Source organism: Marmota flaviventris, chromosome 7 (assembly GCF_047511675.1).
Source record: "Marmota flaviventris isolate mMarFla1 chromosome 7, mMarFla1.hap1, whole genome shotgun sequence".
Classification (NCBI taxonomy): domain Eukaryota; kingdom Metazoa; phylum Chordata; class Mammalia; order Rodentia; family Sciuridae; genus Marmota; species Marmota flaviventris.
In genome coordinates, this window is record NC_092504.1 from 119346536 (window position 1) to 119373282 (window position 26747).

General features: G+C 32.1%; 1 protein-coding gene across 5 annotated transcripts in view; it reads left to right on the forward strand.

Moving 5' to 3' along the window:
* Nucleotides 1-26747, forward strand: part of Lrba (LPS responsive beige-like anchor protein) — a 701372-nt gene that overhangs the window by 232381 nt on the left and 442244 nt on the right. For all 5 annotated transcript variants that reach the window (XM_071614622.1, XM_071614623.1, XM_071614624.1 and 2 more), the window contains exon 34: nucleotides 20565-20629. In XM_071614622.1, coding sequence (XP_071470723.1) covers nucleotides 20565-20629 — 65 coding nt within the window. The remainder of the gene's footprint in view (nucleotides 1-20564; nucleotides 20630-26747) is intronic.

A 26747-nucleotide genomic window follows, 5' to 3' on the forward strand; every position in this document is an offset into this window, starting at 1 on the left:
CCTTTATCTTAAAGTTATCCTTCCCTCTCCCTTTCCTTTATTTTATGAGTTGATCATTTTAGTCTACTAAAATAGCTTTATAGTCAATTTTTTCTGGGTTTTATGTTTTTATAATTTCATCAGGATCAACAGATAATACAGTTCCTAAAGCATTTCCTCTACTTTGTCCAGTGTCTATAACTTTTCATTGTTTGAATTCTGGTAGCAATGTGCCTCCTTGATTAATTTTCACACTCTGACTTTTCCAATACAGTTATTTCCAGAGTGTGTACTGTGTGATAATAATGCATGTTCTGTGAAGAAAGTATATAGTATTAAATAACACTGGAAAATGTTGGTTTAAATATATTTCAATTAGATGTCTTGACTGTAGGGTCTCTTAAGGCCACTAGTAAATACATATATGTGTGTATACATATTGTGTATACTTATAAAATAGTGCTTATTGTTGAATCTGTAATGATTCACATTTAATCACAGAATCCTTTTTATTATCATACTGCCTGTGGTTAATTTTTGTGGAACATGATTTGTGAAAAGCTACTGTTGTGTTAGAGGAGGGTCAGAGTGTGGACTGAGAAAGTGTCTCTTTTTAGTACTCTGCATTTATGTTACTCTGTGTCTTCAGTTGCAGTGAATAAGGAAAAACATTAGATATGCAAAATTATAGCTTTTTACTCCAGAAACACTGATTATTTTTGTTTTGCTTCATTCAAAAGAAACTATCTCATTCATTTGTTCCCTCTCCTTTGTAAGTAATTTGGACATATCTCTCAGTTTATGCATTGTTTGTATAGGGAGAGGTTTTTAGAACTTATCATAAGAAAGATTGGTATTCTTTCTAGAAGAATTCAAATTTAACCCAGAATGTGTTTTGTTTTTACCATATTCATGTAGAACTAACCTCAGGTTCAAAGATAAATTTAAATGTTTTGCTATCAGTTGAATGTGTAATTATTTTCTATATTTACTGAACGAATCATTTTGGACCAATAGTGTAATTCATGTTCTGTGATCATGTTTCAGCATTGGCATAAAGCCTAGAAACTAGAGTCAAAATGTATTTTGTATTAATGAGATATGACATGTACTGTTTTATATCCAATTATAGAAACTGTACTGTGCTGTATATTTAAAAAGTACAAGAGTTCCAAAGGTGATAGATACACTAATCTGTTTGTGACCCTCATCTGAAAAGTACTTGAATGCAATAAATTTTCAATAAAATTTGTTAAATAACTGAAAATATTAGCCGTAGGCTCAGTTTTTTAAAGTTGTAGATGGACACAATACCTTTATTTTATTTATTTTTATGTGGTGCTGAGAATCAAACCCAGGGCCTTGTATGTGCTAGGCAAGCACTCTACCACTGAGCTACAACTGCAGCCCAGCCATAGACTCTTTGTAGTTATAGCTAAATAGTTTTTTTGACCTATATTAGCTGATACTTTTGATACACATTTATCCATCCAAACATTAATTAAGATTGCTTGTAATCAAGACCTAGATATAGCAATTTGAAGTTATTATTAAAATGCTAATAAGATTAAAGAATTAAAAGTCAAGAAATGACATGAATGCCTGTTTGAACTGAAATTTGTAGTAATTTTATGTTTAAGAAAGCATAATTTGTGTTGTTTAGTCAGGTTTTTCACTGCTGTGACTAAAGTATCTGACCAGAACAGTTTTTTGGGAGGAAAAATTTATTAGAGTGCTCACAGTTTCAGAAGTCTTAGTCCATAGAAGGCCAGCTCCATTCTTCAGGGCGTGAGGTGAGGCAAAATATCATGAGGGAAGAGTGTGGGAGAGGGAAGCAGCTCACATGGTGATCAGGAAGCAGAGAGAGGTCTTCACTTGCCAGATACAAATATATACCCCAAGCCACTCTAATTCTCATCACCTCCAGCCACACCCTACCACTTCAGTTACCCCTCAGTTAATCCCTATCAGGAGGTTCATTCACTGATTGGGTTCAGACTTTCATACCCACAATCATTTCTCCTCTGAACCTTCTTGCATTTTGTTTCATGTGAGCTTTTGGGGGACAACTCACCTCCAAACCATGACATATGTATAGGTAATTCCTAAATATAATAAACAAAAGTGATCTCTCTCTTGGTGAGCCCAAACCTTGAGAAATGAGTGGAGGGTAGAATACTGGTTGTTCAAATTCAGCCAGGGGTATTTGGAACCATCCTGAAGTTAATGATTCTTTAGATATTTTTGAGAAAGTCAATCTTTAACATGCTCAGATTTTATTTTTGCATCAGAACATGTTATCTGAATCTGTGTTTATATTATGTAATAAAACATACTCATTCAATATGTTTTCTTTGCTTCCACTGTACAATAGGATGAAAATAATTCTAGACCCCATTAACTCTTATTCATCTTATATTTCTAGCTTTGGTACTGCCGACATTGGGTTCACAGAGCTAAGTACTAAGAGTTTAATTTATAGACCTAAAAGTGGTTTTAGCACTTGTCATACTATATAGGAAGATTTTTGTCTCATTAAACTCTAAACTTCTTGGTGACGGGAAACCATTTCTTGTTGTCCCTTTTGTCTGTGGTGCTTATCAGTGTCAACTGCATATTAAACATTTCATAGGTATATTTACCTTATTGAGATAAAGATTCCTTCTTTAATCTTAATTCTTGAGTTTAGATTCATTGAAAAGTATTTTAGGTAAGAGAAAATTCCTGTTTGAAAATTATATTATTCCTATTAAATTCTGCCTCAATCTGAATTAGCCCTTATATTTAGGCTTCAGACTCTTTGATTCTGAATTCTTACTCTATATTCCATGTGTTTGAAAGAAGCATGATAAATTCTAAATCCCCTTCACCTGATCATTCTTGGGTCTTAGTTAAAGGAGTCACTGCTAATGATCACTTTTGAAGAAATCAGTTTTGTGCCGTAGATGTTGGTCTTTGTGGAGAACCATTTTTATCACCTGATAGCTCTGGGTTCATTCCAGATGCTTGTTGGCATCACAGCTTCTGCCAACAAGAACTGTGACAAATGTTGATCCTCTGGCTCTTAAGAATGATATGTTTGCCTAATATTTTAAAATACCTATTTGTATGTCAAGGTTTCAGAAAAGAAACAGATCTACTTAAATAAAGCAGAATGATCTCACCATTGTCTTTCTACATCCTCAAAGCTGTTTGGATGGCAACAAATTTGCAAAGTGCGCTAAATGTTGAAACACATACTTTGATATACTGTAAATAAATTATTCTATTTCCTTTGAAACCAACCTTTTATTACAAGGTAAATAGGACTTTAGGGGACAATAGGTTTCTTTAAGACCAATTTATATGTAGCATGGTCCAACCAGGATTAATATAATTCTTATATTTCAACATTTTTAATGTTATTCTTCACTTTTTTGATATGTTTATACCTCTTCCTTAGAATCTACTTTCAGAAAATTAGTGAATATAAATTGATTATCCTTGAGGTTTGCTATTGTACCTAAGATCTTTTGATTGCAGATGGGATGAAAATCAGTAAGGCAGTGTCTAATATTGAGATAAAAAATAAATATAGCCTTTCATTATAATCACCTGGTTTTGTCATGGACCTACCTGTGAGAGTTTTATCCTCATAATGCACAAAGGCAGGGAGAATAGGCATTCTATATTGAAATGCTCAGTTAATATAGTTTTGTGTGCAATAGAAATAGTTGATTTTATAAGAAGGCATCAGACACCTTTGCAGCATAGATAGGAAGTCATGAGAGATGGAGAGGGTCATTGAAGATTCAGGCTCTATAAATTGGTCATGAAAAATCTGAGAAGCACTAACAATTTTGAAGTATATAAAATTAGCTTAATGTCCATACTTTATATTAATTTGGCAAAATATCTGTGTTTTAACTTCATTCAAATTTTTATAATATTCTATTATAAATATATATTTATATTCATATCATTTTTATTATAAATATTATTTGCCTTTCAACAACAGCAATAATATGTTAAAGTTCTAAATAGATCATTTAAGTACCATTTTTTAAAATAAAAAATTTAGGTTGATAAGTTAGCAAACATTAAGTGCTCTTTATTTTAATTTGGATGTAGACCTTTCCATAATATTTATTTAAAGTTCTTGTTCCTGTCAAAGAAACACATAATTTCATTTTAGATGCAGACTTTAATCTGAAATACAGGAGTCCTGTTGATTCACCAGCACACTAGGATTTAGAAAACACAAGCTTTTAAGGTAAATTTTGTGGAACTGGCAGTACACCCTGTGGCTTGGCAGTCTAGTCAGAAGGATGATACCATGCTGACTATATTACTACATCTTTGAACATTACTCTCAAGGGTGGTAAATGCAAAACAAAGTAATATCAACTGGCACTTAATTCTGCAAGTTCCCTGCTGATTGGGGTATTCAGTGAAATGGAACTCTTCCTGACAGGAAGTCAGTCTATGAGTATGGAGACATCTGAAAATAAAGTGTGTTTTAATTTGGCACCCTACTGTTTTACAACTAGTCTTTTAAATTTGGGATTAAGAAGAGAGTTAGAAAAAGGGAGGAATACACAAATGGGAATACCCTTAGCATAACTTTTTTTCTTCTTTTTTTTGGGTTTTGTTTTAATATAATTCTGAATACAGGTCAGTATCTTTGTTTTTCAGCTATTATTGCTTGGGTTTCATAGTTCTTTTTATTACTTAAAATCAATCTACTGAAATTAAGGTATAATGGAAAGGCTAGTTTGAAAGTGTGTAACTTGAGATTGCTTTTCTTTAGTGCCAAATTCTCTGATAATTTTTGAAGGTTCAGGCTATATTCTCATATTACATATTTTTCAAAAATAGTGTATAACATGATGGATTTTAGTGCAAGTTATATCAGAGTTCATATTAGCCATTCTAGCTCCTTACCATACAAGTTTAAATCTTACTGTCTTTTAAAAATGTTTGTACTCTTTGGCTTAGTTCACTTTGAGCTAATATTGTTAGTACTGTAATATGTCAATATGTACAGTTAGAACATGATAAAAATTTTGTAAGGAACAATACTATATTAGTAATTATGTATGTATTCCATCTATTGTGTCTTTTTTATTTGATCTGTTTTAGTTAAGCCACCAGTTTATAGTATGAAAGTTAGAGACATGCACTAAGTTTTAACAAAATCTGAGGTTTGATCTTTGATCTAGGCCTGAGTGAAGTAATAATCGAAACCCAAAGGTAATTATTTGCTTTTCCAGTAATAAATTCCTTTGCTGCTTGAAGTGAACTATTTGAGATAACAATTGTTCCCATCATGAGTGATAAGAGGAGGAAGGAAAATGACTAGGGCAGGTTTTTAATGAAAAATGAGGCCAGAAAATGCTGTGATGATAGATACTGAATTTAATAAATGTTTTCCTTCTGCAGCTTATTAATTGTAACCTTGGGTTTATTCACTTGTTTCACTTGTGTAAGCCTTTATTTATTAAGTAAAATGGGTGTATTAAGATCTTATTATGTAATACATGTGAAACTGTGTAAACTGTTCAAAGAACAAAGGTTACAATTTAAAATTATTAGATGCTGAATCTCAGTTTTTAATAGCATAAGAAATACTTTCTATTTAATATTTTCAGTGCCTCTTATTTTTCTTTTATGAAATTAATTTGACTTTTTAGATCCTAACCTCACAAATTTAGTTTGACACTATTTTTTAGTCTCTTTGATTATTTTTCTATTTTTAGAGTTATGTTCCAGGCTATTGTTTACATCTTGAATAAAAAAAAAATTTGAGCTAGAAGAGATCTCAGAGATTGACAAGTTTTTACCTTTATTTTCCATGTAGGTAAGGTTAATGGGTAACATTCACATTTTCCAAAGACTCTCAAAAGTGATTACATGGTTTTCAATTCTAGCCACAATGACACCTCTTTCTATGAAACCAAATGGCATGTACCTGGATATAAGTAACTTTGATGTCATCATAGGGGTTACTACTCTAATGATTTTTAAAGGTCTGTTTGTAAACTTGAGTAGTTTTCATTTATGCTACGTTTCTTTTAGCAGAGCTACTGTCTTACCCATAATTGAAAAAATTTTTGTGGTAAATTTACTGATTATCAACCTTTTTTTTCCCCGACCAAATATATAATTAAAAATTGCTCAACATGGTGATTCTCAACCTGAATCCTATTAGAATGGAGGAAGGACAAAAGGAGATATCATTTGAAAAGGCCTCTCTGAAGAATCAGATTCTGATGAAGAGAGTAGATCTTAAATATTCTCACCACAAAAATAAACGTAGATGAGGTGATGGATGTTAATTATTTGATTTAACTATTTACAGTGTGCACAACATTATAGTTGTAAATATGTGTAGTTTCTATTATAACTCTGACCAGGATCTTTCAGATTTTGTAACATTTCAAATTTCAAATGTTCAGAATAGAAATGCTCAACTTGTATCAGTGTTTCAGTTATAGGGTAGGTCAAACAATACTTATATCATGATGTTTATCCATAACATGGCTTAGGACTTTTCTGTTACGGTTGATATCAGCTACTGTTTTCTTAAAAGTATGGATAAATATTTGAAAAGAGTTACAAAATTATCTTGATTGAAAGATCTTATTCTTTTTCACCAGGTAAGTCATTAAAGCTTCTGATTGGCTATAAATTATGATTCTTGACACATATAAGAAATTACTATAGCAGGTAATATATATGTCTTAGATATGTTTAAAATCGGAGACCAGAGTTTTATAGGTGAATATAGTATGAAGTTTGGAATATTTTAATTGTGACGATATATCATCATTTTGTAACACAAATATTAAAAAACCCTAATTTGCTCCTAATGAATACCAACCAAATGTGATGTTATTTCAGAGTTATTTATATATTATTTGAAGTTAAACTTTGAGCACTGAAATTAAAATCCAATTTTATATTAATCTTAACAATTTTTTAAATGATAACATAGTATCAGTTTACAGTGGTCAGTGTTCAGAGTGGAAGACCCCAGATGGTTAAACAAGAAGAAACTTTTCTGCTTTTAGTTAAAAACTGCTGTTTCCTATATGGCTTATTTACCACATGTTTAATTCTTAATGTTGTGTGCCGTGGGACTGGGTATGCAAAAGTCAGCAGAAAGAGCTCTGGTTTTTACATCTAGAGCTATTACTTGCTGTACAATAATAAAGACACTATTTTATTGGGTTACTTGTAATTAACTTCAGCACTAGGCATTCATATAAATCATTTGTAATCTGTTTTCTTTAGATTTTTATTCTTTTAAATTGGTTTAATGTACGTGCTTTCTGTTGTCTTTTTACATATTGATTGAGATTGTAATTGCTTTTTGGAATTAGGCTGTCAGAAACAAACATATATGAGGATTCTAGAAATGATTGAGGCAAGCTAATGAATTTTATATAGCATTTTATAAAGATTTGTTACTGGAATAAATATTCAGTAGTAATATTGTTTTGCTTGTGAAACTTAACAAACTAGGATTTTATTCTCTCAAAAAGTATCTAGATATTCAAACAGTTAAAATTGAAAACAGTTTTAATTAGAATATATCTATATGTTTGATGTTTTTGAAAATCCTGACAAAGATATGCATTTTCTTTGAACTCCTATTTATCAAATTGATATTCTCCTTATAATTGTAAACATTTGAATCTTGTAAGTTTTCATGTTTTGCTGTTAATCACATCTTATATATTGTTTGTGCTCCTACTTTTTTGATTATTAGTTTAAAATAGAATAAAAATAAAATGTAGGCAGAGATTTTTGAATTAAAGAAGTAAAATTTCAAAAGAAATGTATCTGTGTACATACTTTTGACTGAATTTAAGGTAACAATCTTTATCATTGTAAACTAAATATTAGAAAACCCAAATTTGACTCTTAAAAATTACTTCATTGGAAAATTTATAGCAGTCTGTAGAAAGGATTTAGAGGTATGAAATAATTTAATTCTCTCTTATGATATTATAATCTTGACTGATCACTTATATAAAATTATTGTTTATTGTGTTGTGGTTGGAGATAGGAGGCATGCAGAATACTGTGCACACATGTCATGAAATCAGTGCTTTAAAAAAGAAGGTTAGTTGTTAAATACTTTTTATTACAGCGGCATACATTACATTGTTTAAAAATGTTTTAAAAATAATTAGCTGTTTTATATAGTTTTAATGGAAGTCTTTCATGTTTCTCTTCCAGCATTCTCTAATGAACACTCCTTGTAATTTCAGTGCAGGCTTTGAGATTCCCTAAAGACTTGACTTCAGACCTCAAAGGGCAGCAGTTGCCATATGTCTGGAGGACTAGAGTTGCCAAACAGACTGACCATGTCCTAATAGGACACATTTATATAGCTCCCGAATGTGGAGCCCTGATACAGTCTTAATGATGATCATCTGTTGAGAGCTTGTAGCTGGAAAGGGTTAGAGCAACTTTTGTCACCTTTATGGAAATCAAGCTTTCTGTATTGATTCATGAAAGATACTGACTAATTGATGCAAGTTTGGAAGTTATTAGAAGGATCATTATCGGTTGGGTCATATATTTTTACTAAAATGTTTAAAAACAGATTTTTAGAGTCCAGTATATTAATGCTTTATGTGCCTAAATGCAGCAATGAGGAAATTGTCTTTTAATGATTATTTTGAAATTATTAGATGTTATTTTAATCTTTGGTGTTTTAACAATCTTTGTATCCTACATTTTTGTACCTCCCATGAAGAGTTATTTTCTCAATATTCAATTCCTTCTGCATAGTCACATTGAAAAATATTTAAGTAGCAATTATAAAATTGAGCCATTTACTAATCAGATTTTAATAGAATTTTTTTCTTTTCTCTTATTTTTAACTTTATACATATATTTATATATATTTCATTTACTGGCTGAGTGATTTTGTACAAAATAGATGTACATTTTAGTTGTGCAGTTGACAAAAGTAATTGAAATCAGAATTTTCCAAAGGACAATAATCTATTTTTCTATTTCATTGAGTAATTTGTTTGGTTTATCATATAAAGAGATCTTTCCTTTATAATTATGCTATATTCTTTACTGGTATGTGGTTACTCAAGTTTATGTCTACATGCTGTTGTGAGACTGCTGACACAAAGTACAAACAGTATAGAAAAGCTATTGATAGTTACTTTGAGCACATAAGAGTACTGTATCTTGACTATGAACAGTTTTGCCTAGTTTTGACCTTTGCCCTGTGCATAATGTGTTTTTCCATTTTGCATAACTACCTTCCCTTCCTCATTTGATCTCTCCTCTGTGGCCTTCTTTAACTTTTTAATAGTATTTATGTCACCTCTTTTTAGGTAATTGGAGCTACATCCATCCAATTTTATTTATTTGACAAAGGCATAGATAACTATAACATCTTAAAAATTGGTATGGATATTTAAGTAAAGAACCCAAGCCATAAGCATACTCATTAACTTGTATCTGGAGTACTAGCTATTTGGTAGGCTGAGGTAGGAGATTCTCTTGAGCCCAGAAGTTTGAGGGTAGCCTAAGCAACATAGCAAGACACTATCTTGAAAAAAAAAGGAAAGAAATAGCAAACAAAAAATGCTCAAGCCTTTAAAAAGTAAACAAAATGGTTTAATATGAGTTTAGAAGTTTGTTAACTTAAATTTTTATTTATTCCTTTCTTTTTTAAAAAAATATTTATTTTTTAGTTGTAGTTGGACACACCTTTATTTTATTTATTTATTTTTATGTGGTTCTGAGGATCGAACCTAGGGACTCGCACATGCTGGGCAAGTGTTCTACTGCTTAGCCACAACCTCAGCCCCTTCATTCCTTTCTTTAATTTAAATTATGCTTGGTTTCTGAGATCAACACTTATTTTAAAAGGAGAATATTTTACTGTCAATAGAAATAGAGTTAATTTGATTTGGTAGGTCAAAACACTTTAGAAAAAGAACAAAATTTTATTAATTAGCTTTGATACATGTTTCTATTTTCATAGTATTTATGGAGCTTGAATGTTTATTATTTAGAGGTTCTTCAGAATAATATTTGCAAAATACCTATTGTGCACTTAAAAAATATGTATTTCTGGTCGCCTCGTCCACCCACCCTCAGCCCTGGGAAGCAGTCAGGTGGCCCTGTCCACCTTCTTGAGGTCCTGGGATGCAGCTAAGTATAGCTAACGTGGAGTGGTTCCAGGAGGCAAGTCCTGAGAAGGCATTGGCATGGCTTTCTGGCAGTTCCCCCTTCTACCCCTTACTGGGCATGTTGTGCTGGGCTCACTTGATTCCACAGAGCCTCTCTGATACCACATAGCTTTGAGAAACTGAGGAGCACTCTAACCTTTGCTGCTGTGCCAGCCTGTTTTTACCTACCTAAACTTGCCACAGTGTCCTCATCATGACACAAGACATGGAAATTTACAATTGCTGGTCACCCACAGACATGAGTGCCACATTTAGAGATGCTGGCAAACCTAAAGCATCTAAGATAGCTTCTTCCTAGCTGGTGGAACACTTTTACAAACCCCTGAAACCTAGGCTACTGAATCACCTGCAAGTGTGGCTGACATTATTTATAATTGAAGAAGTTATGTGGAGATTATAATGCACCCACCTTGGACCAAAGCCATTGTAGCCTACCCAATTGGCTCCCTAAGCCACATCATCAGCAGAACATCTTGTACTTAAAAAGTCACTCTGTAGAGGCAGCTGAACCACATGGTGCACAAATATGAATGTAGGGACACAAGAACCATGAAAAAGCAAAATAATCTGACACTTCCAGAGTAAACTTGAGTTCTTGAGGAACAGAACCCAAAAAGAAATTGTTGAATTGCCTGAAAAAATAATTTAAAAATGATGATTCTCAGAAACTTAACAAGGTACAAGAGACTACACATAGTTCAGAAGAAATTAGGAAAATAACTGGTATGAATGAGATTCAACAAAGAGATAGAGATGATAAAAAAGAAACATGTTGAAGCTGAACAACTCACTAAAAGAAACCATACTGTAGAGATTCTTGGTATTTCTCATACGGATGCAAGGGTAGTTCAACATAAACAAAGCAGTAAGCATATTAAAGCACATCAACAGAATAAAGGACAAAAGTCATAATATCTCAAATGATGCAGAATAAGCATTCAACATCCCTTTGTGATAAATACCCTCAACAACTTAGGTATAGAAGGCACAGACGTAAACACACTAAAGGTGATGTATAAGAAACCCATAGCTAATATCATATTGAATGAGGAAAACCTAAACTGTTTCGTTTAAGATGTATAATGAGATAAAGTTGTTCTTGTTCACAACTCTTATTCAACATAGTAGTAGATGTCTTAGAGCAATTTGGTAAGAGGAAAAAAAGAAAAATGAAGAAGTCAAATTATCTCTTTTTTGCAGTTGATATGATTTTATATATATAGGACCTAAAGACTCCATCAAAAAACTTTTAGAGCTGGACATGGTGGCACATACCTATAATCCCAGTAGCTCTGGAGGCTGAGGCAGGAGGATTGAAAGTTCAAAGCCAGCCTCACAATTTAGCAAAGCCCTCAGCAACTTAGTGACACCCTGTCTCTAAAAGGATCACACAATAGGGCTGGGATGTAGCTTAGTGGTTGAGTGCCCTTGGGTTCAATCCCTGGTACTAAAAAAACAAACAAAAACAAATAAGCAAATCTTTTAGAACTGATAAAATCAATAACGATTAAGAACAAAATTAACATTAAAAAATCAGTAGCATTTTAAAAAATATTTACTTAGTTTTTTAGTTGTAGTTGGATACATTACCTTTATTTCATTTATTTATATGTGGTGCTAAGGATTGAATCCAGGGCCTTGCACATGCTAGGCAAGTGCTCTACTGCTTCGCCACAACCCCAGCCCCATCAGTAGCATTTTTAAATATCTATAATGAACTTGCTAAAAAAGAAATCAAGAAAACAATCTCAGGATGGGGTTCTGGCCTAAGGCAGAGTGCTTGCCTAGCATGTATGAGGCACTGGGTTTGTTTCTCAACACCACATATAAATAAATAAAATATAGGTCCATTGACAACTTAAAAAAAAAAAACCCATTAAAGCAATCTCACTTATAGGAGCAATAAAAAAAAAAAAAAAAAAGACAAAAACCCACATAGGAATAAGTTGAACCAAGGAAGTGAATACATTATGACAAAATATTTGTAACCCCAAAATTATTTGTAGCTTACAGACATTCTTCACAAAAATTGAAAAGAAAAAAAAAAAGGATGAGGAACTTAAAAAGACCCCAGATGACCAACTGAATCTTATGTGAAGAGAACAAATCAGGGGACTGAACAATACTTTACCTTAAAATATACTACCAATACACAGACCATTGGAACAGAATAGAGAACCCAAGATAAATCTACACATACAAGCCAATTGACCTTTAACAGAGGCACCAAATGATATTGTAGAAAAGTTAGTCTTTAATAAATGGTGCTAGGATAACTGGGTATTCAGTTGCAAAATGAAGAGGCACCTGTCTTCCACTGGGTATAAAAATCAAATCAAAATGGATACAATACTAAATGCAAAACTGAAATTATGAAACACAGGGGAAACATTTGAACTGTATAGACAATGCTGTTTTGGATTAGACTTTAAAAACTCATGCAACGAAAGGAACACATAGGCAAATGTGATCTTTCAAACTAGGAATATTCTGCACAGCAAAGGAAACAACAGAGTGAAGACACACTATAGAACAAGAGAAACTGTTTTCAAACTATTCATCTGATAAGGGAATTAATATCCAGAATATATAATGAACTCAAAACTCATTAGCAACAATATACAGATGATCTGAATAGATATTTCTCAAACGATATATAAATGCCTAAAAATGTACGTGAAAAAATGCTTAGCATCATTAATCATCAGAAAAATGTAAATAAAAAGAATAACAGGTAGTTTAGAGAGAATCTTTTTCACCAGAATAAAATAATACTGCATTCAGTATTAATTTGATGGTTTGACAAAATTAGTGACCGTAGAATGGATTCTGCATAGTGAATCTTGTCTGTCAGTGGCCTGATTTTATCTGCTTTGGAATATGCTAATATTTGGGAGTTAATTTTTAAGGTTAGGTAATTTCATATAGTACCTTCAAGACACCAAAGTATGTTTCAGGAGGTTATTTATTTTGCAGAAAACAGTGAAGTTAATCTCTAAGGAAATTAGGATTCTATTAAAATAATTTAAGTGAATAATTGTATACAGTACATTTATTGGTATTTTTCCACTATGTTTATTTGTGGAGAGTAGGGAGGAATATACTTAATGTTATTAATGAAGTCTTCTTTTTTCTATTAAACAAAAGACTTTTTACACCAAAAGCACATATTGGAAGTTTGGTAGAACTCTATAGATTTCACAATATATAGTACCTTGTTGTATTACTTAAGAACATTAGTAAGCTAAGAGTATATTTTAGTAAAAATTGACTAGTCAACAATTATGGCTTTAGGAAGTAATAATCAATTAAATACAGCTTAGGAACAGGTATGAAATTATTGACTGTTGATTTTTGAGTTCTTCCTCTCTAAAGCGCTGAAATGTGTTTTGAAATTACTTAGTTGCATTAGTGGTTGGATTTGAGGCTTTTAACGTTTTTTTTTTTTTAAATCAGTACCTCTGGGGAAAGGATAACCAAGACTTTAAATGTACTCTGAATTTTGTATCAGTATATAATTGTAAATATTGTGATGAAATATTGAAATGATCATGAAAGATGATGATCATTAAGCTTTTCTTTCAACTATTAAAACTCACTAAAGGTTATATTGAGCTGTGGTTTATGAAATTGTTTAGACTAACGCCTTCTTTGATAATTGTTTCTGAAGTGGAGAAAAATGCCTTAGGAGAGCATGATTAATGAATATTGTTTTTGGTTTTGGCAACATCTACAGATTACTGTAGAGAATGTATTATTGTAGAATGTATTATTATGGAGAAAAGTTGTTGGTTTTTACCAACATCTGGATTATCAAACAAATTGAAAGATTTTTTTCTGATGGGCTTTAAATTTTTTTGTATGCATTATTAATTCTTATCAGCATGAACTTATATATCTAATACTTGGCATTTTATTAAACAGTGATCATTAATAATTAGAAGTGGATTATAGAGAAATGAAAACCCAGTGGTGTCTTTGAGGATTATATATTATTTTTATAACTGTAGCCAAAATATACGTAATATTTTTTACTTTATTCCTGATCAGATTTTTTTCTACTGTGAAATTGTAAACTATTTTTTATTCTATACCAATATATGATACTTACTGACAGTTAACAAATGAGGGTTTATAGATATGATAGATATGCCCATCCTTGAGAAAACAAGAATGGAAAGAGTGACAAATTTGAATTTCTAAGCTTCTATAAAAAACTGGTATTTTTTCTATTCTGTATGTACCTTCATGCCTCATTTCTTTAAAAAATATATATATTTTTAGATGTTGATGTGCCTTTATTTTATTCATTTATTTATATGTGGTGCTGAGGATCAAACCTAGTGCCTCACATATGCTAGGCAAGTGCTTCACCACTGAGCCACAACCCCCTAATTTGTTTAAAATTTAAAAGAAAAAAAATGTATTTTATGCGATTTTTCAGATCAAGTGTAGTTTGTGTTTTATGTGGTTAAATTTTGATAGTTATACAGTACTGATTTTAACTAGTTTTTCATCTAACTTTAGCATTGAAACTTAAAATCTCTGTTGAATTTAAATAGCATACTTCATGATTTTATATGTAAGTAGAAGCTTGTGTACCTAATGAAATTAAATAAAAATGACATTTGCTTGTTGAAAATATGTGTCTTTTCAGCTGGTATTTATCCAAATGGAGTTTGAAATTTGTCTGTATTATATGATAAAAATACCTTCTTATTATAGTTTTAGATCATAAAAATGGATTTGAGAAAAATTGCATTAATAAATACTTTTACAATTAAATTTTTATGTATACTTTACTTTTTAGAGTGATTTTAGATTCATGCAAAATTGAGTAGACATACAGAAGTTTTTTATGTAGTCCCTATACATGTTTAACCTTGTCCATTGTCAGTATTCTCTACAAGAGGGGCAAAGTTGTTACATCTGCTAAACCTACACTGACATACTTGTTATTATCCCAAATCCATAACTTACATTAAAAGTTCACTCTCAGTGTTGTGCATGCTATTGGTTTGTGCAATATGGCGTATATTCAACATTATATTATATGATGAGCACTTTCACAGCTTAATGATTCTTGCTTTTCTTTCAACTTATTTTTTAGTTGTAGATGGACATAATGCCTTTATTTATTTTTATGTGCTGAGGATTGAACCCAGTGCCGCACATGTGCTAGGCAAGCACTCCACCACTGAGCTATACTCCATCCCCCGTCCTTGCCTTTTTTCCTGATTGATTCCTTCTTTTCCTCCTCCTCCAAATGCTGATCTTTTTTCACATTCTCCATATTTTTTCCTTTTCCATAATATTATAACAGTTGCAATCATAGGATGTAGACTTTCAAATGGGTTTCTTGTCCTTATTGATGTGTATTATTATGTTTCTTTCATGCCTTTAAGGGCTTTATTGCTCATTCTTTTTAATGCTGAATAATATTCCATTATCTGATTTGTAGCACAGTTGATATACTCATCTTCTGAAGGATGTCTTGATTGTTTTCAAGGTTTGGCTTTTATCAATAAAGTTGCTATATATTTCTTTGTGAGGTTGTTAAGTATGCTTTTAATTCCTTTGGGTTAATACCAAGGATCACAATTGCTGGATCATAAAATACAGCTAAAGTGACTGTATCAATGTGCATTTCCACCAACTGTTGAATGAAGTTTCCGGTAGCTCCATTGTTTGCATTTGTTTGTGTCAGTCTTCTGGATTTTGGCCATTCTAATGAAAGTGTCCTAATATGTCATTGTTGCTTGAATTTGCATTTCTCCAGTGACATAACCTGTGGAGAATCTTTTATATGCTTATTTATATCTCTTGTTTGGTGAAGTGTCTGTTAAGGTCTTTGGCCCATTGCTTAATAGGGTCCCCCCCCCCCCCTTATCCTTGCCTTTTAAGAGATCTTTGTACATTTTTAGATAATAGCACTTATTATCAGATATGTATTTTGCAAATATTTTATTTCATTCTCTTGGCATTATATTTTGTAAAGAGGAAATATTTGATTATTAGAAGTAAATTCTTTTTATTTATTATTTATTTTAGTTGTAGCTGGTACAATATCTTTATTTATTTATTTTTATGTGGTCTTGAGGATCGAGCCCAGTACCTCACACGTCCAAGGCAAGTTCTCTGCCACTGACCTACAGCCCCAGCCTCTAGAAGTAAATTCTTAACTTCACTGATAAGATTAATTTTTTTCCCACTGGAATATGCCTTTGGTGTTGTATTTAAAAATCATTGTCAAGCCCAACGTCATTTAGACTTTCCTCGATTATCTTCTAAGGGTTTTATAGTTTTACATTGAGGTCTGTGATCCATTTTTAGTTAATTTTTGTGAATGATGTTTATCTAAATTCATTTTTTACATGTGAATGTTTAGTTTTTTCACCACTATTTATTGAAAAGACTGTCTTCTTTCCATTGTGTTGCCTTTGCTCCTTTATCAAAGATTAATTGATTATTTATGTGGGTTTATTTATGGGCCTTATAATGTGTTCCATTGATCTGTTCATCTGTTATTTTGAATATATACTTTCTTGATTTCTGTAGCTTTGTAGTAAGTGTTTTTTTTTTTTAAGTTAGTTATGGACATAATTCCTTTATTTTATTTATTTTTATGAGAATGGAACCAAGTGTCTCACTTATAGTAGACAAGTGCTGCAGTGTTTAAATTTTTCTTCTTTAGTTGTAGATGGACACAATACACTTATTTTATTTACTTATTTTTATGTGGTGCTGAGAATTGAACCTAGTGTCTCATACATGCTGGTCATGCAGTCTACCACTGAACTGTAACCACATCCTCTGTAATAAGTTTCTTTTTTTTTTATGGTACTGGGATTGAACTTAACCACTGGGCCACATCCCCAGCCCTGTTCTGTATTATATTTAGAGACAGGGTCTCACTGAGTTGCTTAGCAACTCATCATTGCTGAGGCTGGCTTCAAACCCACGATCCTCCTACCTTAGCCTCCCGAGCTGCTGGGATTACAGGCATGTGCCACCTACCCAGCCTATAGTAAGTTTTAAAGTCAAGTATGTTAAGCCTCCACCTTCATTCTTCTCCTGCACTAATATGTGAACTGTTTTATGTCTGTCTCTTTAAACTTTAGAATCAGTCTATTGATTTCCATAAAATAACTTGCTGATATTTAGATTGGAATTGCATGGAATTTGTAGATCAGTTTGGGAGCAACTGACATCTTGACAATATTGAATTATCCTATCCATGTAAATGGAATATCATTCATATTTATTTGTTTTTCTTTGGTTTCACGAGCATATTGTATTTTTTCATGTTGATCTTGTACATAATTTATTTAATATTTTCTTATATTTATGTTTAGAGGTAGTATTGTTATAAATATAAATATATTTATATTTAGAGGTAGTATTGTTTTTACTTCAAATTCCAGTTGTATTCTACAACCTTGGTATTACCATGTATTAGTTCCAGAAGTGTTTGGGTCAGTTATTTTGGATTTTTCATGTTGACAATTATGTCTTCTGTAAACAAAAATAGTACACTTCCTCCTATCATTATACTTTTTCTTAAAAGTATATATTTTTTAGTTGTCAATGGTTCTTTATTTATATGCAGTGCTGAGAATCGAATCCTTTACTTCACACATGCTAGGCAAGTGCTCTATCACTGAGCCAGGACCCCAGCCCCCGTCATAATACTTTTAATTTCTTTTTCTTGTCTTATTGCATTATCCACAACTCCCATAATCATGTTGAAAAACAGTAGTGAGAGGGAGCTTCCTTGTCTTGTTTCTGGTAGTAGATTCTTTGAAAAGGAAAATGACTAAGGCAATAATTTGTCATTTGCTAAACTAGTTCTTCTATTCTTTCTTAAGTTCTTTTTTTCTAGTAAGGGAAGTAACTTTCACCATATTTTTCTTTCATCTCCATTTTGAGACCCCCCCCACCCCCCTTAAACTATGTGATCTGAATGAAAACTCACTCAATTTCAGGTCTTGTCTTTCCATTCTCTGGTGTTATATCAGATTTCCAAATGGCTTTCCAGCAAAAGTTCGTGTTAGATAAGAAAGCTGAGAAGTGAGTGAATGCTTCTGTTTTATGGCTGTGACATTCCTGGTGGTATCATGTTCCCATTCGATAACTTTCTGCCTGCCTACAAAGGTCACAGTTGGTTTTTTCATCCCCTTAAACTCTAAGCTACTTCTATAAACTTCTAGCGTTTTCTCACTCTTCCTAGGGCATGAGACAGCTCGAGTTGTTTTTGGTCCATCTGCCATTAAATTTGTCTTTATTCTACTGTTCCTATGCATTACTAGATTTGGGTAACTCTTTGAAGCTTGGTATGCCACTGTGCTGTGCCTGGGAAATGAAGTGTGAGCCTCTTTGTACCAAGATCAAAAAACGTATCTGCAGTTTTGTTTATTTTCATCTCCTTCCCAATACCTTTTGGAGACGAAGAAGGTGTGGCATGTGCTTCTCTCTCAGGGGTATATTCTTTCATGGAATTTGATTACTTTTCTTTGAACTACCAGTTTGTTAATTTCATATTGTTGGAAAGAAAAGGATTTTTAATCAGTTTCACATTTCTATTTTATGTTTGATTTGGTTTATGTTAGTGAAAGAAATTTAGAATCTGTGTTTTGTAGTTTCAGTGTGTGGCAACTATGGATTTTGAGAGATAATATTTTGTAGACTTTGAATCATGAATTTCTAATTGTTAGTAAATGATAATGAAATATTGTACAGGGAAGAAAATATCGTGAGGGAATGTATAATGTGGAAATGTAATGTGATCTGTCCTAGGGCATATCCTATTATGTCTGAATCAGAATCAGAACACAGATTTCATGACCACCTAGTCTTTCCTCAATAATATGTTGCTTTACTTTCTTCTGCTAGATCAGTCAGAGACTACCTACCCTTCATTGTCTACCTGACTTTGAAGTTGATTTTCATCTTACTGGACATATTTATTTTTCATTCTACTGTACATGTTCTGTTAGCGTGATCATACCTACACTATTCATAAAATGGAATTATTCAACAAAATCATGGCATGCAGTCATTTTAGTTCTGATAGCCATGTTGGATTTTTCAAAACACAAATAAAGATTGAACAAAAATGGTATAAAAGGAGAAAATGGAAAAAAAAGGCTGTGATTAAAAAAAATGAAGTAGAAAGATATTAATTTAAAATTACATGGAATTTAAAACTTTTAAAAGTTATTATATTCAGAAAATATAACCCAGTTTATGGTGAACAATGGTTAGTAGCTAAGCCTCATATTGTTTAGGTGTTATGAGAAAATGAAAAGATAAGTTAAGAGGTATCATATAGTTAGAATGCAAAGGGCTTTTGGGTACTAAGAAACATGTCCTAATGTTAGAGGATAAATTTTTCATGGGTAAAAATATAGTTATAGTCTTATGCCATGTATTTATGGAGCAGTGAAATACAGTTTTTCAGCTCACTGTAGTTCTAGCACAATTCATTATTTTATTTTCCTCAATCATTAATCATCATTTTTTGAAAAGAAACATATTTCTTAACACTTCATACATAAAACTATGTTTCCAGTTCATTAAAAAGAGATTTGTACATGAGTTTGTGTGTATGGTTATAGACATAAACACATACATACATGGCTACCTTTATTGGCACTTCTTGATTCTCGGTCTATTTCAATCAATGCAGGCCTTTCCCTATTATATTAATGCTTGTTTTATGTATGTTTTGCGATAAGAATTGTAGAATTCATTTGGTTACACTTGCTGATTGACTTATAGGCTTTTAATTGTATATCTTTTCAGTGGATAAATGCTAATGGATAAAATAATAGGTATAAACTTATATATTGCTAATATCGAGGGCAATAAATTACAGTTTTCCAGCTCATATGTGGATCTAGCACAATTCACTATTCTTTCTTGTCTTTTTCCCAATTACTAGTCATCTTTTTTTTTTTTTTGAAAATATGTTGTATTTACTAATGTGTTTTTTTTTAAATGAAACAAAAAAATCTCTGTCTTTGGGTTTTTCTTTTTCTTTTTTTTTTTTTAACTGCCTTTCTTACTGCCTTTTTATCCAACTCCCAACTATTTTAATTATGTTAGTTTATAATGATATAGAACAAAAGGGCAAGATATATGTGGGTAGGCTCATTTAGTTTATGCCAAATAAAGTTACTCTTTGCTTGTTTAATACTTTTCAGTATCAATCTTTGTGTGTTCATAGGGCTGTGCGAGGTAAGCAACATGTTTTATAGAACTTTTCCTTTAAAAACTAAGGTATAAGATTGATGTGGGGATGTTTTTCATGACTATTGTTTTAAAAGAAATAATTGAGTGATATTTCTTCAACTATTTTTTGCTGTCTTTTAGGAGTGGCAGAATTCTATTCAGAAGAATGCAGGTCTTGCTTTTATTGAACTTGTCAATGAAGGAAGGTAATCTATTTTATATCCATTTATATTTTGCTTTAAAATGTTGTATTTCTCCCATATGAAATACTGATATTTTGGGGTTCTCTTTTTTTTTTTTTTTGCAGTCAATAGTGTAGTGAGTCCTGATATATTGATTATTACAAATATGTTGACATTTAGTAACTTTATAATTTTCTTCATGGTTACATACCGATTGATAAGATTCCGGTCTTTATCTTTCAAGAAATGTGGGTGTTTTGCAAAAGTAAACTGCTTATTCTATTTGCAGATATAAGGAAACGTCAGATTTGTACTTTTTGTGAAGTTGTATTATGTTTATAGAGACCATAATTAGATGCCTGTGATGTCTTGCTTTTATCATAGTCTGGCCATAAAGGGAAGTGGGAACAAGTTTTGTTTTGTGTTCTGATGTGATAAAAAAGGGAAGAGAGTGAATAAGTAGGTATCATTCCATTTAAGGAGCATAAACAGAAGAATTCAAAGAAAGAAAATTCAGTGGAAGGAAAAAGAAGCAAAGAAAGTACAGAGATGAAAAGAGATAAATGAGGGGAAACAAATTTGAGTGAAAGAATTAAAAGATCAAAATAAATTGAGTAAATGATGAGTTGACCACATTGATATCTTCGGGTATACTGATCCAAAGCCTCTTACATGTTTTGTTTTGTGGTAGCTCACGTTGAAAACCCAGAGTAGAGGTTGAAAGGTGTGACTGGCTGCTCTCGGAAATAGTGTCCTCAGCAAAGTTATTGTTTCAGGGATATTTCTTTATAGAGTTTTGGCTGATGTTTTGGATTGATCCTATGACTGTAGTAACTGTTTGAACTAATAACTAGGAATTTGGGTGCTCATTTTATTACAGGATAAGTAGAAAAGAATCAGCTTCATTTGATTTTAAATAATACTAATTTTTTTTACTTAGAATTATAACTTTTTAAACTTAGATTACAGGTACAAGCTAGTATTAGAAACAAATAAATGAACCTGCAATTTTAATGCTTCATGCTGTGATAGAAGCAAAGAAGTGCAAGGTACTTTCACACTGAGAAATAGAGTTTTCAATTTAGTATGGAAGAATCACTTAAAACTTAATCAGAGCACATTTTATTTTTTTTTGAGCATGATTCTTGATATGTTTTCAAGGACAAATTTGGTTAATCATCTGTACATTAGAAGAATAGGATTTATGGATAAATTGGAGTATGTTTGGTGAAAAGCATTCATAATACAGGGAACAGAATATTTGAAGCCATTGTGATGTCAGAAAGAAAAAAAGATGTTCTTGTGTGTGTTCCTGTGTGTGTGTGTGTGTGTGTGTGTGTGTGTGCACATGTACACTTGCATGTACTGTTAGGTGGGAATGTGTTTTGGAGTTGATTGGGCATCTGGATTACAAAAGGCCTAGCACAGAATAATTGGACTTTTATCTAAAGGTGTTATGAAGTCTGTGGCAGATGTTATGTGGAAGAGTGTCATGAAATTTGGTTTTTAGAAAGATTACTAGCAGAAATATTTAGGATAGGTTGAAGAAGAGGAGTCCCAATTGAATTCAAGAACTGTAGCAAGTGATTCATATAAGAAATAGAGCTAAAGTGTAGTCAATAGTTGGGAAGTAGGAGGTGATCAATAAATATTTCTCAATGAATAAGTGACTACTACTCTACTCTTGTTTTTTGAATGTTTTCATCATGCCTGAAAGAAGACCTATTTGTTAATAGTCACTTCCCATTTCCCTCTTCTTCTAGCCCTAGCTTGCTACTAATCTATTTTATTTAGATTTTCCTGTTTGAAACTTGTAACTGGAATCATTCACTGCATGGTCTTTTTGTAACTGGCATTTGATTGTTAGCTGCACATTACTGCAATGAAATGTCTAAGGAAATTGACTCTATGGAATGAAAGGGTTTACTTAGGTCACAGTTTTAGAGGTTCAGAGAACAAACAGCTTAGTGTAGACTTTGTGAGGGCCATCCCTTGACTGCTTCACCTAATGGTTAGAAGGCCATATAGTATGTGTCAAAGTTGGGTTCACATCTCCCGCTAACCAGCAGAGATAGACAGGTTGAGTGGTGTCCCACAGCCCTTTTAAGGGCATGCCCCCAGTGACCTAGGGACCTTCCAAAAGGTCTCATCTCTTAATAGTCCAGAACTTCTCACAATACTGCCACCCTTGGGACCAAGCTTTTACTCTTTAGATTGTTGGGGTATACTGATGCAAAGCCTCTTACATGTTTTTGAGGCTCATCTATGTTGTAGCAATATATTCGCCCCCCAAAAAAATATTGTTTCATTTCCTAGGTATATCATAGTTTACTCAACCATTCATTTGTTAATGGATATTTGGGTTGTTTCTGGTCTTGGCTATTGTGAATCATGACTCTTAAGAGCATTGCATGGAGTTTTTAAAAGTTTTTCATTTCAGTGGGTACATACTTAGGAGTACATAAAAATTGTATGGCAAATTCAATAAATATCAGTATTTAATGATATATTTTTATGTACATATGTTGTTTACATATTTTTAATTTGAGTTATTGGTACTTTTCATGTAAACAACATTCCATCTTCACTATAAATGCATTATATATATACATATTTCCCCCCTCTTTTTTCCCCTAGAACTGGGGTTTGAACCTAGGGGTGCTCTACCATTGAGCTATATTCCCAACCCTTTTGTTTTTTGTTTTGAGATTGAGTTTCATTAAGTTGCTTGGGCTGGCCTCATACTTGGAATCCTCCTGCCTCCTTCTCCCCCCAGGTCTCTGTGAATACAGGTATGTGCCACTTCACCAGGAATTGATATCTTGACATTAATCAAATTATATTTCTTTGTTTTTAACAAAAGAAAAGAATATATATAAAATAAATTTTTTACATTTATGGAAACATTCTACAGTTTCTAAAGAAATGAACTTCATGTTATTCTCAAATATTTGTATTCAAAATTTCTTATTGCCATTATTCCTTATTATACAAATAATTATTGAAATAACATATTTATATCAGGTGTTATCATAATTCTCTTGACTTCTTATCTGTGTTTATCTTACTCTTCTTAGCCTATGGTAAGCACTCAGCCTTTGTCTTTTATTTTATTTTATTTTATTTTTGGTACTGGGGATTGAATCCAGGGACACTTAACCACTATCCCAGCTCTTTTTTATATATTTTTATTTAGAGACCAGGTCTCTCTGAGTTGCTTAGGGCCTGGCTAAGTTGCTGAGACTGGCTTTGAACTAGTGATCCTCCTGCCTCAACCTCTGAGCCACTGTGATTACAGTGTGCACCATCACTCCCGGCTAGCTTCTGTCTTTTAAATAAATATTTGAAATAAACAATGCTGGAAACAAAACTAAGATTTATTAGTGAAATAGTGGACCTAGTATTTGAAATTTTGTTCTATATTTAAGGGCAGAATATACTTAAAGGAAAAACTCAGTTGTTTATTTTTCTAAATCAGTGGATTTAGTTTTCCAAATAAATAAAATGTTTTTAAATTTCAGTTAAATATGCAGTGCCTGATGTTAAATGATTCTGTGTAGAAATGGATGTGTTTGAGAAGTAGTTTGGAGTATTCAAGCTACTAGACTTAATCCCAGGGGAAGAAGAATAGTAATAAGGATCTTTCTTTTTACTACAAAGGCCAACCTTTTCTTTTTGTTATTATGTAAGTTTGACCTGCCTTGACCTCATTTATAGAGTAACTGCTATAAGTTTGGCCCTTGATTAATGTTTTATTAGTGTAAATAACATGAAGACCTTTATAGATAGACTATAGCATCAAGTTTATCAGAGTTGAAGGGTATCATTAGTGAATCAATTACTTAGGTCAGATGTAAGTAATTGTTCTTTGGTAGAAATGTTTCCCTTACCTTACTTGTTTAATAAGATACTTTATAAATACATTGTTTTCATAGTTTTGTGTTTGATTATTGACATTTTTCATGTGTAGCATGCTGTTTTATATGAATTTATAGAGCTAAAATAAGTAATAATCAGTGACAAAATCTTTGATGTCTTTGCTAAGAGGGAAAAATATATTTTCTTCTGTTTTTGTTTTGGTACTGGGAATTGGACCTAGGGATGCTAAGAAAAAATTTAATTAAAAAGTTAAATGTCCACATTTTATAGGAAAGAACACTGGTAATCCTGAAGGATAGTTTTGTTTATGGATGTTTTGCTATCTTGAATCATTGATTTACCTTATAAATATGCAAGTAATTGATCTAAAATTTATTGTTTTTTAAAGGCACAACTTAAAATAAATAGCTTTATATTTTAAATGAATGTTCAAGCTCCCTGTTAGAGTGTTATGCTATAGCATTACTTTAGTAGAAAATAATGTAGCATTAACACCATTACCTTTGATCCTCTTTTGTGAAATCTCAGGGTTCAGTGATATAGTAATTCACATGTACACGTTATTATGTATCTTGGGCTTCAGTTGATTTGATTTGTGTACTTGATTTGATTTTATCTTAGTTGCTTTTTCTTTACTTTATAATGTATTTAATTGAAATTAAATAATGTATTCAGTTAAATGAATCCCAATAACACTGTTGCTTACATTTTATAATTCAGTTATTCATTAGTGAATTTTAGAAGTCTTGAAATTTGGTTTTGCTTTTATGTTTTGCCTTTGTATGTATTTATTTTTATTATTTATAGAGAGCTTATTACTTGCAAAGAATTTAGAATTTTAATATAGTATTATTCTTAATTTTTCTGGTAGCAATGTATCTGACTGCTAGGTTGCTTCCTTTCTTGCCAGCCTGCTTGTGGTACCTCCAAAAAATGTCTTTGAAAGTATTCAAACTCCTGGTGGTGTTCTAGGTACTGTGATCCAGGCAGGTGCACTGAGATAGTACTCTGTGATATTCATGATTTGTTGATGGTTCAGACTCTTCTTATAATTTCACTTGTTTGACTTGTATCTTTTAGAAGGAATGAAGCATTGGATAAACATCCTACATATTTTATATGTTTTTGTGTCCTGCTTTTATTCTTTACTCCACAATTCTATATAATTGATGCTGATTTCCTGTTAGTGAAAGTATCATAATTTAAAATGTCAAGGAATCCTATGAATTTTCCTGTCATTATTCTCACTAATTTTCTTAATTTTTCTCATTATTTCTGTTTAATTTATATTTTAAAGTGAAATATAGACATTGTTCCTTTGGCAGATATAATTCATAAAATTTTGATAGTCAAAGATCATGGAAGTAATAGGCTATGGAACCTGACTTTAAAAGTATAATACTTGTTAAGATATTTAAGACCTATGTTTTTATCTTGAATTTTGTAATTTTAAATACATAAGTAATTAAAATATCCTATAATTCTAATGTAGTATTGGGTTTAGTTTACTAAAGATACATCTTAGGATCTTCCATGGCCACCTGGAATTTTACTCTTCCATCTGCTGCTGTGGCTCTTCTCTTTCCCCATCCTGGGAAAGCACTGGAAGGGAAGATCATCCCACACACTGCTGGACCCATCCCTTAACTATCCTTGAGGGATAGTGAGTATCATCTCCTTATTCCAGCAGTAACTTAGGCTTGTATCTGAATAATGAAAATAGCCCTCATGAAATACATGATGTTTCTAAAGTACTGATGTACTTGTCTGGCTTTTCAAAATTCAGCTGCTTAGGTTGCATTTCTGCTTTGAGTGTTGATTTGGCAGCTCTAGCATTTTCCTTTGGTTCTCTAGATAGAATAGATTACCACCAATCTCTGTGGAATGGCTGAGCAGAATGAATGGAAGGGAGGCCAAGAGGGAAAAAGGAGGATAGAAGAGAAGGAGAGAGGCCAAAACACATTTTATTTTATTCTGAAGCCCTTTTCCATTATTGTTGCTGTTTTGGGTAACAGTCAAAGAGGTGAACAGTGTGGTTAGAATATATTCTTGTATTAATAGAAAAGAAAAAAAATTTTTTTGGAAGAGAAGATTTGAATCAAAGTAGAAGTTTTCTTTTGGAGTATTTCCTAAGCACATGCTTGTTTGTTGCAGTGTTGGGGATTGAACCCAGGGAACTTTACCATTGAGCAACAAAGCCAGCCCTTTTCATTTTTTCTTTTTTAACTTTTGAGATAGGATCTTGTGAAATTGTTGAGACTTT